Raw genomic sequence first — 20,719 nt, forward strand, 5'->3', positions numbered from 1 at the left:
TACTGATTAAAACATCTTAGATTTGTGTTACCTGTATGATTATTGTCTGACTTCACAGTCAGTATCCTAATACAGCTTTAATACTTTGTCTAGCACAATTCAGTTAGTGGTGTAGCATACTGTAAAGGTGGTGGTTGGCCAAAACGTCTGTAATTTGACCAGAGTAATACATGTCTGGAGAAAATTGTGCTGCCTTTGAACCTCGGCATAGCTTTAAAAGGCAAGTTAGACAGAGTTCGCTTCAGCTTTGAGTGCAGCTCAAGAATGCTGGACTGCATTCTTGTCGATAAAGCCAGATCTTCACTTAACACCTCATGCAAACAACTGGTGATTGATGTTTTTTGTGTGTGTGCGATGCCTAAAGTTATTTATTTTATTAGAATATAAAGGAATACTTAACCCTAGCAGTCATTCTACATTCAGAAAAAACAAAAACAAAAAATGTTTCTATTGTCTGGTGAACAAGAACAAAAAGCAGCAAAAAAAAAAAGTAGATGCAGTTTTTCTACAAGTGGTGAAAGCCCATCACTCTTTGTTAGCAGTTGCTGTTGTCATGGGATGCTGTTTTAATTTCAGAATATATAAATAAACGCACACTGCATCAATGCTGTATATACATAACATTTTTAGCTCTTGGCCGACATGCCTTTTCAGTCATGATGTAAATTTTGTTTAAATGTTATGTGCTGTCATTTGTTTTTCCCTGATAGCACATTCATGGTGGTTGGCTTGTCTTCAAAACTAACAAAACTGAACAGGATAATTAGAAGATGTTACCAGGTTCTGTTGGTTTAACTGCAGTTTCAGTGGTATGATTGCACAATCTTAGTACTTGAGTAGCTGTTAGGTTGCCAAACTGTTATTTCCAAATCCTGTAAAACCAGAGCTGCAACAAACTTGCATGACAGTAACAGATATAAATGCATGAATCGAATTTATTCATTCCAGGAACAAACTGTCATTTTTAAAAAAATGTAGTGAAAGGGAATAGTCTAAAAACTATTGCCAGACACTTAAATAAACATCTCTCTTTCACAGTGGTGCATTACAGAGTTATTGTGGCTTAGCATATGGATGTCAGTCTGAACCAGGGCACTGCTGAGCAGTGAAATCCCCTCTAAGATCCCACAGATGAATCTCAGAGGAGGACACTAACCCCTCCTTTTTGTCCCAGGGCCAGCAGGCAGTCAAACACTCATGTCTGTCAGATGAACCCTGCACTGGTCTGCCTAAACTCCAACGCGAGAGCTAGCATACAAACCAAGTGTTTTATCCTCAGAGAATTAATAATGATACTGTACAAAACAGAAATCATGAGGTTGAATATTTGAGATACATTTATGAAGTGTGAGCTGAAATTAGGAACCAAAATGTGAAGGTTGACACTGATTTTGATAAGTAAATTCTGGTTTAACTATGTATATAACTATTTGTGATAAATGGAAGTTGAATGCATTTCTTTTCTTTTTTTTTTTTACCGGTAGGGCAGCTCCCCTGCACTGTAACATTTGGGTAATGTTTTTACCAGGATGCTCTGTCTATGTTTGTCCTGTATCTAATCTCAGGCATGAACAGCCTTAAAGACAGATCTGAGACTAGATCCTTGTCAACAACAGCGCTCCTCCTGCCAGCCACTGGGTCAGTGCCTGCAACTGCTGCCAAAGGGGCGGCGCCTGCACTCATGGGCTCCGGCAGTTGTGGTTACTGAACCTATGATTAGTTTTGCTCCCCCCACAAACAGTGGAAATGCTGTCTATGCCTGGGCTGGCATTAAATGAACCTTTTTGTATGCACATATTGTTACCAAAATCGGTGAAAATAGAAGTGTGTGTGTGTGAGAACAAAGAACGGAGAAGTCAGAGCCTCCTCGCAGACTGTCTCTCGTATCAAAGAGGAGACTGTAAATATGACTGCTCAGCTGGCATCCCAGAACCATGTTAATATACCCCAAAGTGTGGTTTAGGCACCGCAACCATTTTGTTCTCCCTAATTTAGGCTCTCTGAATCCATTTTAGGTCTCCATTCATAGCGTCGATCCCTTGAGATGTAACATCTTCATAAAGAAAAAAGCAACATAATGTTTATGAACGTAAATCTCAAAGGATGGGAGAGGAAGAGAAAAAGTTTATTTTTGTTCCCAAATTTGTTTTGTCATTTCAAACATCTGTAAATACTTTCGTAGTTTAAAAAAGTCATGTCTTTGTATGTAAATATATATGTATCTGCTATAAGTGGACGTGTAAGTAAATGATACTCCTCTGGTATGCTTGTAACCCATGTCCCTTTCTCTTTCTGTCATAATATAAAATCTAAACGCACTAATCAAACACTGCAGTCCACTAGATGGATTGTGGGTAATAATATACCCATCTTCTCAGCGGTTCTCCCAAACTCCCACCACAATGAAATGAGACTTTTCATCACTTCATTAAATTGGCCTGTCATTTAAGAAATATTTGCATTTTATTTAAGACAGAGGCCCATCAGCCTGGTAATTTAAGCTTTACTCTATATAGACCACTCATGCTGTGCAACTCGTCCTGTGTAACTTGCCCCTAATTTCATTATTCTCATGTAAACATTTTAATGCCATATAGCCTAATTATGGAAGAATCCCTGAGGGGATTACTGCCTAATCCTCTTCCTGCCTATGAGCAATGGATGCTGTGAGCATTTCTCTGTGCCTAGTCCTTCAGGGCAAATCTACAATGCTTTAGTCCTAGAGGTGTTACTTTTAGTAAGAGGTGGAACGCTTTATAATTTAAGGGCTGGTGTGAACAAAAGGGCAGTCAACTTTTATTGTCGCTCAACGCTTTATGACAAAAAGAATCCATTGTATTTCAAATATTATTTTAATGTAAAAACAAATTCACATACTTTCACTCTTATTGGTACTCCCCCTCCCTTTTTAATCTCTCTCGCTGTCTCTCTCTCTCTCTCTCGCTCTCTTTTTAAACAAATACACCAGACCTTATCAGACATGCAGAAAAACAGGCTTGAGGTTACCGGTTACTTATATGAAGCTTGTAAGCAACGTGTAGCGTCTGCGCTGATAGCATCAGCAGATAGGATCACCGTTAATGGATCCGAGCAACGCTGAGGAAAGAAAAAAAAATCAGGGAGGGCGGTTTAACTGTGCAGCCTGCAAGAGCGATGAAGGGGCGCTCTGGGAGTTGAGACCGAAATCCACTTGTATTCCTGTAACACTAGCGGCCATAATTGGCCGAGGAGCGCAGATTAAGATTGATGAGACATTAAAGTGGCTCTTTGGAGTTTAAGGAATCGATAAATATCCTGATTTCGAGAGGTTTCGTTTGAGAGCAGACAAATCACTGTAACGGTACTCCACAGCGACACTGATCTGAGAACATGGAGGAGAAGGAGGAGAAGGAGGGAGGAGACTGAAATAAAGATGTGATCACTATCAGCTGACCAGGGCCACAAGCCCACCTTAACACTCTCGACGACTTTTTGGAATTGAAAACGAGGTTTACTAGAGTATTTTTTTTCCCATTTATTTCTGTTTTTTATTGTCATTTTTATATTTAATTTTCCGAATTCGTCGCTTGGCTTGTCCCTGTCAAAACAGTCTTGAATAACAATTGTGTAAAATCACATTTTAATCTCATGTATAATAAGAGCGTTTTTCTTTTCTTTTTTGGATTGCCTTTATGGAAACCATTCAGACTGCAAAAGCATTTTTTTGTTCTCCTTAATAGTGTATATAAATATTGAAATTTATTGTAATAATTTTTTAATTACATCCCTATAACTCCACTGAATACGCTGTATTTTCGCATGTACGGATGCACACTATCAGAAACAGGCCTTTAAAAACCCTACAATTGCCGCAATGTACACGTTATATTGATGAATTAAAGGTTTCAATAAAAAAAACGCAATACTTGAAAAAAGATTCAAATACATTCATAATTATAACTACAGATTGTAGTTGTACATCTGGGATTTGTGGATAATCGGCCGCGAGATGATGGCACCCACTGTAATCGCATTGGGCAGTTTAGCGGAATTACACTTATCTCGCTTTACTTAATATAATAATTGTTTTTTTTTTAAAAAAAAGAGTAATAATCTTTTTTATTTTTTGCGCGTTACTTATTGAGCATGTGGCCATCCCCTCTGCACTCTACAGGCCCAGTGGTCCTGAGCAGCCCGTCCCAGCTTGTTGCCCCTGTCCTGGTGGCTCGGGGGACTCTGTCCATCACCACCACTGAAATCTACTTTGAGGTGGACGAGGATGACCCTGCCTTCAAAAGGGTCGACTCAAAGGTAAGTAACCTGCAAGCAAGTGTACAGCTCAAGTTTAAAGCGGCCAGTTGGTTTCAGACGTGCTTCTCGGTGTTTTTTGCCCTTCCGTTGCAATCGTCTTACAGGTGTTAAGCATTTACGTCTTATTTATATATAAAATCAAAACGCGAGATTTCATGTTTTCTTGAAAAATAAAGTCCTCCGCTCTTCCGCATATGCTCTGTATTTTTTTATTTATTTTTTTGAATAAGTTTATTGCTCAGATTTTTGTTATTAGGTCATATTTTTGGACCCCAGTGCTGTGTACTTAATACATTTTTTCTTTCTTTTCTTTTTTCAATCTGCTAGATTGCTTTAAAATATTGAATAAGAAAACGTTAAATAAGAAAATTACTTTTTTTTCTTTCTTCCTCCCTTCTTTTCTTTTGGAAAGTTTGAAATGTAGAATACTAACGAGAGCACGAGACCCCCAACATGAAAAGTTCCAATAAATAATTATTTCTTCGCATTAGGCCTACTTCACTATTTCAAATACACATTTAATAAAACCATAATGGGACACAAATATAAAACAGCTCGTTTTATTAGCTCTTTAAATTAGATCAAAGACAGAAATAAAAAAAAACAGATCACAGATGTTATAATCCAGTGTATTTCAAGTGCATTTTTTTCCAATTAAACTGTAATATATATTTATACTATATATATGTTATCATTTTCTTTTCTTTTCTTTTCTTTTTTTAAATCATGTAGGCCTAAGCACGGTAGAGAAAAAACAATTCAAATGTTTGTACTTTAAATAATAATTCAAGTAAATCGATGGAATGTTTTCAATGTAACAAAATGCCGTACGCCTACCATCAAAATGTAAACTTTTAAAAATTAGAAAAAGTCCATTGAAACAGGTGAATCAGACTACCACTGATGCAAGTATAAATTAAAAACGTTTCTACCAGATAAAGAAAAAAAAGTTCAGAAGTAGATTTAAACAGGTGGATCCTATTTACGTGTCACAGAACAACATTCACAATTTCAGACCACTCGAATCACAATCTATGAATGTATTTACAGTATAAAATGTACAGATGTGTTTTTTTGTTTTTCCAAAGGTTGTCTCGGGCTTTATTCTAAAGCGTTTAAGGAAATGCAGGATTTAGGCAGCCGTGTGACACGGAGAGGGAAGGAACCACTTCTGAGGTGGCCTCCTGGATTAGCCAATAATTTAAATTTAAGTATTGACACCTCCAAAAGGTGCACGGGGAGAGTGACAAGCTAGGCTGTTATTTAAAAAAGAAAATCATCTTGAAACAGGCTAGGCCAAAACATAACAACAGAGGACAGTCACATTTCACAAGACTTGCAAATCGGTTGGCAATATTTTGTGTCCGTTTAGGAGCTCATTAGGCCTCTTCAAAACATTTTTAAGACGAGGTGAACTAATATATTTTATTTTTACCTCAGAGTTTCTCCAAGCTTTTGGGGTTGGTCAGTATTTCTCTCGCCAGTCGCCAAGTCTGTTTGGCTGCATTCTCTAGAGCAGAGTGAGGTTTTCCTTGAAACAGGTCTAAATTGGGCAGGAAATAATGAGGGCACCTTCTGCACTGCAAACACGAAATAAGTTGCAATAGTATCCCGTTCAGGCGATCGCCGAGGCAGTTCTCATCCCAGTCCGACTCCCTGGGATGCTTCTCACACTCGTAGGAAACCAAGGTTTTCATGTGGTAGTTGTTCAGAGGTTGCCCGGGCAGTTCGAGGTGACGGTCTCGCAACGCTTTGAGGACAGACAAGCACTTCTTCCTGCATCCACCCAGAAGGAGTCGGTTCTCGGCCTCGGCGAACTGCAGGACCCAGGCGTCACTCTCTGCTGAGCTCTGCTTGCCGTTCAGGGAGTAGCACTCTTTGGATAAAAGATTGAAACCTTCCGCTTTGACTTCTGCCACCCTGTTAGGTCCCGGCCAGGGAATGTGAGGCAGGGGCCAGTGCGCAGCGCTCCGTGGCCAGATGCCAGTGCACTTGAAAGCTGGCGTGATTTGTACCACATATCTGTCTCTAATGCGCAGCTTCACTTCACTCGTGTCAGCGACCATTTTGACAACATCTCTGTAGCTGCATTTGTCTACTGCCTGCGCCACCAGTGTCTGAAATCTCGACCGGATCTTGCGCGCAGAGAGGTAACCGGAGGCTGTGATGAATTCGACCCACAGAGACATGCTTCTCTTGCGGCCATCGCTGAGTTTGAGGACGGCGCAGCCGGGAATGGACCCGTCGTCCACAAAGTTGAATACTCCCATCTGATTCAGATAGAGCACAACCTCGAATTCAGTGGGCGAAATGACCTCCAGTCCCTCGAAACGATTATCCATCTCGCTGAGAGAGCTGATGAAGCGGGGCTCCTGCACCTCCACCTCCTTCAGGACATCCGAAACCACCTTGCACACCTCTCGGATGGTTTTGGCGATGGCTGCTTTCCGAGACTGACATTTCTCGTTGTAGTATTTGTTGAGGTGATACACCAACTTTGCCTGGGCGGCTATCATATTAGGGCAGAGATCCGGGTTATACACCGGAGTCTCGCAGTAAGCCGAGGGATCCAACGCGGCTGTTTGTACGGGAGCCAATTTTAGAGAAGAAAGAAAGCTATCTAAAAAGAAAAAAGTATATTTATAAAACAAACAAGCTGTGCTCAGAGCACACGCGTAAAAATCATATCACAACATTCACAGCTGGTGTGCCGTAAACTGCATTGAAGTGTTCAAAGCAAGTCCTCGAAATTAGAAGGGTGTTGTGATTAAAAGTCCATTTCAGTCTTGTTCAGTAGAAATGCCTTTTTCGTTTTTGTCTGATCACTGTGCCAGTTAAGAGTCCGCGTAATTGCGCAGAGTGGAGTGTGTCCTCTTGACGCAGACGCCCGGTATTGCTGTGTTTTACAACGGGAACACACACACACACACACACTCACTTTATTATAAGGGAGGAGTTGAAACCAAGATGTCCAATCGCTGTCCGATGCGTCACCGCAGTTTATCGAAAACAAATTCATCCCCGGGTGTTATATACAAGTAAAAAGTACAGGTACTAGTAGTATATCGAGGAGCGGAAGTACACCTACGCATTTGGAGAGAAGAAGAAAGCAGAATTTCCACAGCTCAACGTGTCTTATTTTCCGTTGGACGCTATCTTCTATTTTTTTTAGTGCACTTTGTAGAATCATATTTGAAACAGTAGGTGGGTTTAGAATTGTTTGGTATTCATGTATTAGTCTAATAAACGGCTCAGTTTTCAGTTTCATTTAAATTGTCCTCTTTCTGCATCGCACGAGATCGATTTTTTTTCATGTAGGTTAAAGCAGATAAATCACAATTTGAACGGAGAAATGCACACAGCAATATATTAATATGTATGGATTAAAATACTTTTGTATATTTTAAAACTTATATTAATGAAAACAATCAAGCTTTGCTTTTTTTAATTGGATCTTTAAATGTTACGTTAGGTGAATAAACAGCGTTGAACTACCGCCTTTATTTTGCAAGAATAAAATATTTTGAAGCTATTTATCATTTTTGACTTATTATTTAATTTAGTAGTTATGAGTTTGAGTAACTTATGTCAGCTTTAAAAATTCAGCTTGTATGATAACGAGAATTTTTTTTGTAAGTATTTTTTATATACATTATGTATGTATTTGTATTTTTTTTTGGGGGGGTCAGCAACAGTGTAATTTTATTCTAGCATTTAAATTAATGTATTTTTTAAGACAACCAAAACAGCTGTAATCTTAACAACTATATGGTTCTTACAGTTTTCTACATTAAAAAAAAAAGAGTTTTATCATTTTAACCAAAAAAATTAATTTGAGTCATTGAATGAGAATGTGCAATAATTAAATATTTATTTTGGTCTTTGGGTTATTAATTTTCTCTGAAAGTAATTTTAAATTAAAGATTGTCAGAGTTATTATTTGTTAGTTGTGTTGATGGTACATGTCAATAATATTTTAAATAAATAAAATATTTTACATGAATACTGCATTCTCAAATAGAGGTACTTTTTTTCAACAAGCATAGTATACCAGCCCCCCCCCCCCCCAAAAAAAAAAAAAATAAACAGTTGCAATATTTTGAAAATAAAAAATAAAAAAAGTAAATATAAACAAAATAATTATCATGTGTATGTGCATTTTATACACAGTGCCATGACCCTCAATAAAGTGAGCTTACATCTGCACTAAACCCTCTTCTGGCTCTCATCATTGCACTGGCACTCCATCTCACAATACAGTGCACGCTTTGAAGACGACTTCAAAAAGATGATGCTGCGTGGATCAGATAAGCAACAAAAAGTCATTTACACTCATCTCTGCTCTAGCCTGAACTGCACACAACCAGACATTATGAGGGCAAACCGCTGCTCGTCAGTTCCAGCTCTAACTACATGGATGCAGCTGAGCGGGAGGTGGCGTGTGTGCACGAAGGACCTTGATAGATAGGTGACTCCCATTATCAGCACAGCCTGTCATGAACACACTGCCAGTAGCTGCTTGGTAAACCTCTGTGATAATTTCACACTGTTACTAGGCAGAAATTACAGATTTGGGTAGATTTCTTTTTATTTTTTACTTTCTTTAAATACAGTCGTTTGAGACTAGCTAACACTAAATGATAACAATATTATTTTATTCTAGTTTTCACCACATTTAACTGTGGTAACTTTAACTACATTTTACAACTTAAATGTTTTATTCTTATTGACATATTTCTGGTGACTGTAGAGGACGTTATTGAACGTTTTCATGTGGTGAGAGGTAGCTAAAAGTCTTCCCCTCTCGGGCTTTGATAGTCTTTTCTCTCACTCTCTCCCACTGTCTGCAGCTCAGCAGGTACTTGTTCTTTATTGAAACCAGACTAGGCTCACTTTCCAGGCTATCTTTCTCCAAGTGAGATACCTCAGAATCCAGTTGCACCTCTTGAGTTTGTACTCCAGTTTTCGTCCCTATGCGTGATAGAAGCAAGGATTTTCATTGAGATTATCACCTCTTAATCTAAAGCATGTGGTTGCACAGATCTCACAGTAACTCAACCTGCTCTGCAGTCCCATGACAGTCCCAGCAGTTGTCAGGTCTAGCCTAAGACAATTCAGTCTCCTTACCCATATCTTTACCATTACTACATTGCAATCTTTGTTGCTTCATTCACCATGCCGCTAGGCTATTGAAGGCCCTCCAATGTGATATATGGGGCTCTGATTCCAGCACAGGCCTATTTCTGACCGAGCAAAATACATGCATGATTGTGTAAATCAATACAATGACTTCTACTTCCCCTAATTTTGCACAAGCATGTGACCCTGTTTTGAAGGCCTCTTTGTTTTCAAAGAGCATGCCTCTACACTCATGCATTTTTTCTCCTTTTTTTTTTTTCTCCTTTCTTCTAGAAAGACCGATCATCATATTAACATAAATGGGCATAAGTTCAGTGGTACTCGTCTGATTGCATAATTGGCCTTTGATCAGATGAGTGCCGCTTTGAGTGACTGGAAATCATGTTGTACCAAGTGACGCCAGAGTCATTTGCGTGCTTTACGCTGCTGTATAGATATGTATTATTTACCACACATGCATAAAACACTATGCAGCATCATGCATTAAAAATTATTTTGAAAATTAGTTTAAATTGGGAAAATAGCAATCAATGCTCTGTTCACAGAGTTTTAAAGAATCACACGTGTGTGTTTCAGCTCAATTTTTTGCATTACCTAATAATACGATCCACAAACTGGATCAAGATTTCTGTGGTGAGCAATCCTCTTACTGACGTTGTAATTGTGAATGATGTTTTATTAAAAATCTAGTTACACAACTAAAGTCTGACACATGTAATTTCATTAGGTTTCTGGGGTTTTTTTAGTCTGAAAAACGACTCTCTCAAGCAGTATTCCCACACAAAGGGAATTCAACCAGCTAGCTCCCGATTTAATGTACGGATTAGCCAAAGTGGACTTAAGAGGATGGCATCTGTTTGTACAGATCAGATTAAAAGCAGTGGCACTTCGGCTATGTGACATAGCTGGACCTCAAACTGTGAGAAATAATATACTCATGGGATGGTCACTCACTTTGACACATTTTTCTGTAATTTTGTTTGTCACAAAATGAAATTGTCATTGGGATTTTTAATAATGGAGCATTATTATTCCACGCAATATGGTGTCTCTGTAGGAGGCCAGTTAATTTTGGGGCCTGGAGCCTCACTGTGGACCCCCTTTGGATTGTGTCCATTCATTTGTTTTATTCTCCGCTGTGTATTAGCAGCCTCATTTGGATAAGTCAGGAAGCTGGAGCACATGGCCAGAGGGCACCCGGAGACCCTCTAGCGGTAACCTCAACAGGCATTGTTCGCAGTAAGCTTCAGCACACAGAAATAACCAAATGTATTGGTTTGATGGAGCATTCTGAGAAAAGAGAGATGAAGAAAAGTGTAAATTATAAAACTTAATTGATTGTCTCAGCTTCAGTTGGCCCTTCACCCCTCCCCTCTGCAATATGGTACGCTTGTCAGACTCGCTGATAAATTACATGCATGTATTTGCATGAATTTTGCATATATATATATACAATTCAAGTTTGTTTGCCAAAGTAACAATCCAGAGAAATGCCTGGTTTGTGTTACTAAAACGAACATACAATCTTACGTAATGCTCGGCACACCTTTTCATACACATTTTATGCATTTGGCCAGATGCAGTGACAGTGCTGCTGCGCTTTATCAGCATGCAGTTTGCAGTTGGTATTTTGTTGTTAAACATTTCGTGTGTTGGAAACTAGGGCACCTGGTTTTTATTACTTTATTCTACATGAGTTCCTATTGTTGATTTCTAGAAACTGGATTTGTTTAGGTCATAAAGACTTGAACAGTTTATATGTTAGCATGCACTTATTTTCATTTCTGTTTAGCTGCTTTGTTTTTGCTTTATTGTTGATTTCCACCTTGTTTGTGCTTAAAGGCAGCCATTCAGCAACAACGCTGTGATTAATCTTAATGTCTGCAAGATGTCTACCGTCTAAAAGTGGGTGCTGTAATCATCTGCCCACTGACCCCATGATGCTCATATGCGGGCCTCTGTACGGCCCTTGTGTATGATAAGTAATTTCAAATCTCAGATTGAATGAACTCGACTCTCTCCCACGTGTCATGTGATCTGGGAGTAGGAGTACACCAAAGCACAAAACAAAGGAAATGCAAGAATCGAGGGCATATTGCAGGTTTGGGGGTGTTGGTAATCAAATGCTGTTGGTGAGGCCTGTGATGAAATTAGGTGATGTTGCCTAAATAAGGGATGAAGGGTTCATAATTGCCAGTCTTAGAGATCTGAGGTACCGGGTGCCAACTGTCAGAGCAGGGCTAATGATGACAAATGTCTTTCTATGCAGATTGCTGCAGAAGCACCAGTGTGCAGCTGAGAAAGAACAAGAAAAGAAAAATGCAGAGGGACTAACAAGAGAAAGCTTGTGTGCTCATACTTAATGACCTACATGGAAATAAACCTCCATAACTGATGGGCCTTCTTTGAAAGTGCTAAAGCTTGAAGCTGTTTAAAGTTACCCCTACAGTACCTTGTGCATGGCTGTTATTAATAGGTATTATTCCCCGTGAGTGCGAAGAATCAGTGATATCTGCACCTCTATCTGATGCAGTGAACGCGAAGTCTGAAGTTACATTTGCTTACAAGCTTGTCAAGATGATTTGACAATAAAAATTATGTCATGTTTTAGCTCTATATTTAGCCAAATAATCCATCAGCGCCAGAGGAGAAGACATGAAAGCAAGGCTCAGCATTGCCTTTGTGTAGCTTTCCTCATTAGCGGTTCTTTAGCTGATGCTTTGGTTGTTGTTGTGCAATGCAGCAAAATGTAATTTTTTAAAAAGTGACTCGGCTCGTTACACCGTGGTTCAGTTAGAGCAGAACAAGCTGTTCCTGGATAACAAACTGTTGTTAACTTAGCTTTATTTCTTTATTTCTTAAAATTGCGCTTAATTTTAACCACTTTTTGTAGCAGAGAGCCATAAATCTGATTTCACTTACTGTGACGTAAGGCTCATGCTAATAAAAGAGCAAGCCCAAAGTGCTGCATGGCCAGATTTCCCCAATTTGTTGCATGAATGGCTTTTGAAAGGGGTCCGTCTTTGTACAAAGGGACTCTCGTCTTTGTTTGGTTTCGCCCCATCTGTGTCATCTGGTGGTCTGTGCAAGAGGGTGGTGTCTCGGGGTGCTCCCCAGCGGCGTTGCCAGTTGTTTTATGGACTCGTTGGAGTGGTGCAGGGAGTTCATAAGTTGGCTGGGCCATTGTGTGCTGAGCCCAGCTGACACGTGTGAATTGACTCCAGCATATTGACAGATCATTTCCATTAATGAATCGAGGAGTCTGCCTTGTTTCACTCTGTGATTTATGCCCTTGCTTCATCATCCTCAGAGCTCTGGGTTAAATAACAACCCCCTGAAAGACTCAAGCACTAATTGCTGGATGAAGTGAGTTTGCTTTGTTCAGTAGTTTTAAGTATGCCTAGATGTTCTGTAAGTCATATATAAATATTTTATATATTAAATTAAAATTACAACACAGTGAAAAAATCTGAATAATAAATACAATGTCAGTAAATGCAGTTTTTTGAATCAGTTTTGTTTAAAGGCCGTAAAACAAACCAGAATAATGGTGTGATGTGCGGTCACTTATTAACAAGTGTCAGTAAACAGCAAAGTTTCCATTCATCAAAGACCTAGCAGTTTTCTCTCAAGGGTGGCTGGTCTTTTTCTTGATTTGATATTGAGATGCTTTTGTTTGCAACTGCTGGCGTTTCATGAGCTCTACCCTGATCCTCCATGGCGACCATCCAGCTTGTTCAAAGCAACAGCCATGCACTGCTGATAGCACTGGCCTCAGCCTGGCCTGTCACCCCCACCGCTGCTGCCACATGGAAGGCACATTTGCTCGCCACCATTTTATGCTGCTGTCACCCTCCCTTCAAGAGCAAGGGGAAAGAGGGGAGGTGAAAAGGAGAGGAGGGAAAGAGGGAGGCTCACCCTGAGCGGATGCTAGACAAAGATGGCAGCAGAGACATTTTGTCTACTTTCATTAGTTCTGGTGGTGGTGAGCTCTGCTGAATATTAGCCTGTTACTGGCAAAGGCACACATTGTGGAGCACAGACGGCGAGTATGTCACAATCGAATCTACCCCACCTCATTTCCATCTTCCTCACCCAAAAAGTGGGACATATGGGGCCGGATGCCAATTGCTTATTTTATACGGTAATTAACATCCCTTAAACCATGTTACGTGGTAGGTGTGACAAAGTTTATCTCACCAATTTGCATATATACCCCCAATAAGGTGCAATATTTTAAGATCCTGACTGACTACAAAGGCTTATGTGCTACATGTTATTAAGAAATAAAGAATATTAGCATTACTCGCCTTCACTCATGTTTAATAGTTTTGTTGCGGCACTGTCACATTCAGCTAAACTCAGAACCATCCTAAATCTGTGCTGTCATTTCCTTGAGTATCTGCTATCTGGTATCTGTCAGCTTAAATTGGGACCCTACCTAAACCCATATGCACTTGGATCTGTTGGACTGTGTGCATGTTTTTAATATTTTTCTTTAAAAGGGTCAGTGTGTGAAGGACAGCTGTGATATGTTTGGACGCTCCTGTAATGAACTTGATTGTTTTCTGTTGTTTGTGATCTGCATGGCTTTATTAATTGCTAGAAAAATTAGTTTTGGAGTTCAGCCAAAACACAGATATTTCATCTGGTTTCCTGCTTTGCACCATGTGCCTGATTCTTTTGTTTACTTTTATAACAAAATTTGCAGAGATACTCCCAGATTTGTGCCGGTGTGTATGTGAAGATGTATCTGAATGTTGCTTTGTCCTGCTGGGCTTTTATCTGTTGGACTCATTATTGTAGTCATCTCACTGGGCTCTATTAGAGAAGCTCGGGAGATGGGGTCGCCATGAAAGAGTCATGATGGACGAAGAAGTGCTGATGTGCAGGTTCCTGCCTTCAGGCTTTCACCTGCTTAGAAACAGCCTCAAGGCAAAAAAGAAAAAAAAATGACTGGCCTCTCAGTCCAGCCAATAAAAGATTGAAGACCTAAAGTCAGGACTTTTTAAAGGTTGTTTACAGTTAAATGTATCTAAAATTTATAGTGAAACAAAATGTCAAAGTTAACTAATTAGTCAATGATTTTTCTGTGCATCTTTCAAACGATTTACAAAAAAAAAACGAGTCGAAAAGGTGGGTAAGAGTACCAGAAAGACGGATAAAGTTATGCTGTTCTACCTCGTTAAATTTCAAACGATTTTATTAGAGTGTCAATTCTGTGGTCTTGGCAGGGCTTGGGAGGTGTCTGAGCAGGGAGTGCAGCGGCAGGGAGTGAGCATGTCGGCTGTTGACACCATCTAACGAAGGGGGGGATTAGGAGTTTACAGAGGCAGTAATATGATAGGTCAAAAAGAGGAGGCACTCCTCCACAGCACTTGGCTCTGTAATGAATGATTGACTGGAAAAGGAGAAGCTGCCACTCGCTGGCTGAGTGCTCATCTTGACGCCTGCCGCACCGCTCCACGGCTCCCCTTGATCACGTTTCGCTGCTCCTTTCTCATCTAAGGAACCAGTCTGCAGGGAAAAGCTGCTTTTCCCTCTTATTTTTCTCTCTAATTTACACATTTAAGACATTTTTGTTTGCTTATTTGCAATTCCTTTTTTTGTCAGTGAGCCTCCCTCTATCAGTCCTACTCCCAGCCCTAAAACCAGCCCCCCACCAACCAACACACACGCGCACACAACCTTCCCTTTCTCTTGTGTTTGCCTCGAGGCAATGAACTAATTTCAGGTTCCATAATTGCAGTGTGTTGTACACCTGTCTGCTATTAATTCTCCCCTGTCTCTTATTCTTTTTCTTAATGAGATATTATTGTAATTATTGTCATTATGCTGTTTTTCATAATGAACTTGATTGATGTTGTTGTTATGGAACTATTTATTCTCTATAATTAGTGTAAATGTGGAGGGAACCTCTGTAGGCACTGATAGTCCAGCACTCCAGGTATGAGTAAACTTGTCAGCTGACTCCAGAGTTCCCACTTAGTCCACAGTTTGTCCTGGATATAAACATGAGAGTGAAGTAGCCTGGTCACTAGTGAATAGGGCCCTGCTTGTAGCCATTTTAAAACCATTACAACAATGAAAGGCTTTACAATGGGCATCCCTGAGCTTTGTTTCAGCCTGTCACTTGCACCCTGTGAAAATCAAATAGTGCTCTGAACATCATGAAAAAAAAGGTGAATAAGGTTTTGCCTATACTCCTATTTTAAAAAAAATCTGCTTGTGTTTTGAAAAGGAAAAAAAAAGGTTTTCAGTGACACGAGTTTGAATGTTATTGTTGAAGGAGCAAACTACTGGAAGGAATGTTAAAGAAAATCTCAGCTGAATGAACAATGTTGAATTTTTTTTTCTTAGTGGCTCTCAATCCAATTAGGAGTTTAATAAGGGTCATGCATAGGGACTTCACGCTGCAGGTTGGTTTCTTTAAGGGTGCTTTCAGGGAGTAGGCTGGGGCTGAAGTTCCTGAAGGTCCTGACTGAAGGCTGGTCTCTTTAATGTGAAGCGAGGGGTCCTGTGCCCTGGTGAGTCATTGAAGCTGTTTGGGGAGCGCAGATGATACTTTCCATAATTGTGAAGCCTAGATTGTCGGATAATCTGACACTGTGGTTACAGTGGTTTCTCAGGTGGTACCAATTACCTGATCTCTCACACGTCTGCTTCTCCTTCTCATATGCTGCACTCCTGCTGTTTCATTTACCTTGAAATGTAAGAAGATTTATTTTTTCTGTATAATAGCCTGTTTATAAGTTAATATTTTCCCTGATTAAAAATCTTTGAGTCAAATCTAAACAGCTCTTGAACTAGTTGTTACTGTTTTCAGGTTGAGTTTCATACTTGGAAAACGGGAACCTTCTTGAAAACTTGAATTTGAGTGAAGATGAGGAAAAGCTATATGGGTCTTTAGTTGGGACTTAGTTGATCTTTAATCCCCCCCCCCTCCCTCCCAAGAGAAAAAATGGGCAGGAGGGCCCTAAAAGTGGACTTGTCCAGCCTTTGTGGGTTTGTTCACATGCTGCTGTGCTTTGAGTGTCTGACAGCCGTTTAACTCCACACGACCTGTTTCTCAAGTGCCATCGTTCGGTTGCTCTTGAATCCTTTTAGGAGCCATAATTACAATTCATGCACTCCCCGCGCTTCTTTGAAGAAGCATTCAGAGAGCAAAGCAGGGTGCAGAAAGCCTGAGAGAAAGCCAGCAGTAGCAGCTCTTCTCCAGTGCGAAAACACTGAAACTATCAGCAAAATGCTTACACCGCTATGTGAAACTGCAGGATGAATTTGTATAATATGCAGTTTTGTAAAGTAACAAATAACTGGGTAAAACAAGGGTAAACGGTGTAAAATGTGTATAGAGGTAAACATTTTCTCCTGATAAGAAATAGTAAGAAGCAAGTCTAAAATATACATTTCAGAGGACAAATTTCATCAAATTGCTATTCTTTCAAGTATGCAAACAACTTGTGAATTGTGTTACAAGTGAAGTGAAGCACATTCAATGACTTTCAAAGGGAAAGAGAAGAAAGGGTAAGCTTAATGCCTAATAGGTGCTTTAGTAATTTCTGAGTTTTCATAGCTTAATCCGTTCTGAAAAGCTCAGCAGAAGAAAGGCTGCAAATGGCCCTCAGCATTAATTTGATGTGACTTCTGTACAATAAGGGCTGTGGATCCCAGAAGCCCATTTTCAAGCTTACCTTCTTTCATCATCCTCAGCCTTTGGAACTTTTACCTAAATGTTTCATGAAACTAAGGCTGTAAGCCTCTTTGGTATTCTGTCTTTATAACACATGGTTTAAGACTATTATTACACCGTGTTCAAGGCAGAGGAACACATACAAACAGTGAAGCTGCCTCTCTATTGTGTGGAATTCAAATTGATTTGGTACAATTGAGAGAGCATTTGTATTAAAACACACATATCGTATGGCTCATTTCCCCTCTTTCTTTGTGGATTTTTACAAATGCAAATGAGTTGGTTCCCCATCAGTCTTCATACAATTAAGTATGCTTTTTGGTTCTCTGAGTATTATTTCCAGATGAAATAATGTGTCTTTTATTTCCTTTTAGATTTCAAAACGCAATGTCCCTAGGAAGACATTTGAACACATAGCTAAACCTCACAGTGCCTCATTACTCACATTTCGTCCTGATATTTTTCGGAAATTAAAAGTCAAAATCGCAAAATTCAAAGTTACATTTTCCTTGTTGTCTGCTTTTTGATGCCATTCTTAGTAACTCCCAACCCCTTCTGTTTCTGTAAAAATCTCATGAACTATGGTACCTCTCTGAGATTCTTTTTTTTCCATGCAAAGAGTCAAAGCAGGAGGAGAAAGATTTGGTTTGTTATCAAAGAACATTGTGATGATGTGCCCCAGGAAAGTGCAGTCTGCATCTCACAGTTTCTATGCTGTGGATGCTTTGTAGCAGTCTCTCCCATTATAAAAATAACATCAGTTAAATTGATACATGTTCAAAGCTTATTTAAAAAATCTGCTTTATTTTCTTGAGATTCTTTTGTTTACGCAGAATTGAGGAAAGCCAGCAAGGGACACACTGGGTGGGTCAATGACCCTGGAGAAAACAGCTTGCATTAATATGGTCTAATCCAGTGTAATTAGTCAAATTACAACACGCCAAGCAGCTTGTCAGGGGCTGTCGGCTTTGGCAGGCACGAGAGATGGCGAGGAGTCCCACTGGACAGCAGAGGGACCTCAAAAGCTCTGCGAAGCTGCCCTACTGCACTTACTTTTACTAATTTTACCTCATTTTCCTCTTCACCCTGTCATTTTTTTCTACTCTTGACAAAAAATGGAAAGAGCTCTTCAGTCAGGCTACAATGTTTTCACCTTTCCCTGTGTTGTCTCCCACACCCCCAGGCTGCTAGCTTGGCTTACTGCCTGGCTGCTAAGGTGGATCAAAATGATAGGAGGATTCACAGCACAGGCTACAGAAAGTCAGAGTAATTATATCAGCGCTGCACTCCTCCTACGTGATTTTATGAGGGAGTCAGATGCACGCTAACTAGTGCTGCTAAGAACCATGGACACGGCTAAGACACTTCCTCGTGTTGAAGGATTAGCATTGGTAAAAAGATTTAAACTATATAATTACATGAGGATAAAGTACAAATTATCTAGTGCACTCAACAGCCAGATTATCATCCCTTGCAAGTCCCGTTCAGCCCCAAGGGGTGAGCCTGGATGACAAAGGCCCTCATTAGCATAAATTTACAAGCCCTCTCGTTCAGAGAAGCCGATAAGAACCTGTTCCACCTTTGCTTTGGCCCTGAATGGCTTGTTGTGCTTTTGGCAATGACAGATAAGTCAGGGTAATTCCACTTTATGGCTGAAAAAATGATGCTCCAGATTCTGGCTGCATCCCGAAGGTGTCACCCGCGATAATCCTCAAACAGCGTCCAGCAGAAAGGGGGCTGTGTGTTTTCCAGATGATATACTGCGAATGACAGAAAGAATTATATGAAGGAGGACGAATCTGTAACATATTATTAAGCAATTCCCTGTGAATAAGGGGGATAAAAGGATAATGGATGAGGGTGTCATTATTACCTTGGTGCCAAGGGAAGCGCCAAAGCAAAGGTAGAAAGACAAGATTAATTGAGGACGAGTGAGGCGCTCATTGCTCATCAGGCCCTCTCGTCTAACCACTTGCTCTTTCTGTCCCTCTTCTCCTCTGTCTCTGCCTCTCCATCCTCATCTTATTCTTTTCTTTTTCTCTGTCTTGCTCTGAGCCCCTATTCCTCCCACACATAAACAAAAAAAAAAAGAAAGAAAGAAAGAAAGAAAGAAAAAAAAGAGGGAAAGAAAAGTAGAATTTAAAGCGATCAGCTTGGCAGTCTCAGTGGCAGCCAGATGAAGCTGGTACCCAGGCCAGGAAGATTTCAGTCATCTTAAGGCTGACAAGTCCCTGAAAACGTCCCATTAGGAAAAGCTTGCTGAAAAGACCCAACACCAAATGACTGCATCCCTTCTCTCAAGCTCCTTAGTGAAAGCATCCCCAAAGCTTTTTATCTGGATGATGTGCTGACTAAGTATGTTTGTGGATGTGGCTATGGGTGGCTCACCATTTGACCGTGATCATTTTCCATACGAAGCTTTAAATGTTGTATTCTATCGTTTGCTTGCTCACAAACAAACCCAGGAAATTAAATGTTTTGCTCATAAATTACAATCATGTAGGCAGTAAACATATTTCATAGAAAATTCTTAAGCACATTTTTTTCATTATAGTAACACTTGTACAAAGATAACTCATGTTAGCTTGAATGCTAAATTACAGCCTGATCTCCTTTGATTTCCAAAGAGTGCAAGCATTTTGTTCTCAAACTTGCTCCCTCCTACACATGTTCCAAACTTTTGATAGTCTCCTAACAAACTGAATCCTGATATAAAATGAAATTAGACAATAAGACAATAAGAATATGATCCACATAAAACTGTGATTTTATCAGGAATTGCATTCATTTTATGTATTTTTTTTAAAATATTGTATTCCCACTTTGTAGTCTTGAATAAAAGTAGCAAAAGTGTAAACATGGCGTCACCATCAGGCTTCAATCACAAGGCATCCAACTAGATCTAAAATCTAAAAAGAAACAACACTATATTTAAACGTATATGTAATTTAAAGAGGGCTCATACCACACTTTAGAATGATTTGTTTCTTATAACCGCCAAACCTTCTGGTGGCTTGATGCCAGACTTTCTATCACTGCTGCAGAGAACCACAAGCCTAAGTTACTCTTTTTTTTTCTTTACCCATTGGATTTCTTGGGGCTTTATGTTTCCACATAGGCTGAGCTTTTACTCTTTAAGACACGATTGCATATTGCACCAGGGGCTCCTCCCACCTGTCCTACCATGGCAGCGTTGAAGACAGCACTGCAGGGTCTGCTAATCTGCGTGAAATACTATCTCTGACATGAATGTTATTGACAAACTTGGCTGGACATTTTGGGCAGTGAACTGCCAGCATATTTAATGCATATTCATCTCCTTTATCCCACTGGTCTTGCCAGAGCACCAGAGCTGTGTCATCTTGCCACACTCCAGCTACCACCCAAATGTATAGTGACACTGATTATGCAAATCTGTATCTTGTTTTCTCCCAATACCTGCATTAGAAGCCTGCTACTTTATTGAAGTTGAGATACGGGTCTCTCGGAGAGGCACTACGTGTATTTTTTTCTCTCTTTCGCTCTTTTTCTTTTTTAATAATCTGGGGGAATCTTTTACATTTTTTGTATTTCTACACTTCATAACAGTTGTCACAT

The 20,719-nt window shown here is 39.8% G+C and overlaps 2 protein-coding genes across 9 annotated transcripts in view; one reads left to right on the plus strand and one right to left on the minus strand.

Annotated features, from left to right (window-relative positions):
* nbeab (neurobeachin b) overlaps positions 1–20,719 on the plus strand; it is a 201,929-nt gene that overhangs the window by 133,170 nt on the left and 48,040 nt on the right. For all 8 annotated transcript variants that reach the window (XM_005926454.2, XM_042219652.1, XM_042219654.1 and 5 more), the window contains one exon: positions 4,154–4,290. In XM_005926454.2, coding sequence (XP_005926516.1) covers positions 4,154–4,290 — 137 coding nt within the window. The remainder of the gene's footprint in view (positions 1–4,153; positions 4,291–20,719) is intronic.
* Positions 4,835–7,224, minus strand: mab21l1 (mab-21-like 1). Its single transcript, XM_005926453.3, has one exon. The coding sequence runs from the start codon at positions 6,804–6,806 to the stop codon at positions 5,727–5,729; it is 1,080 nt and encodes a 359-aa protein (XP_005926515.1). The 5' UTR covers positions 6,807–7,224; the 3' UTR covers positions 4,835–5,726.

Source organism: Haplochromis burtoni, unplaced genomic scaffold, assembly GCF_018398535.1.
Source record: "Haplochromis burtoni strain Fernald_Lab_line unplaced genomic scaffold, NCSU_Asbu1 Contig_36, whole genome shotgun sequence".
Taxonomy (NCBI): domain Eukaryota; kingdom Metazoa; phylum Chordata; class Actinopteri; order Cichliformes; family Cichlidae; genus Haplochromis; species Haplochromis burtoni.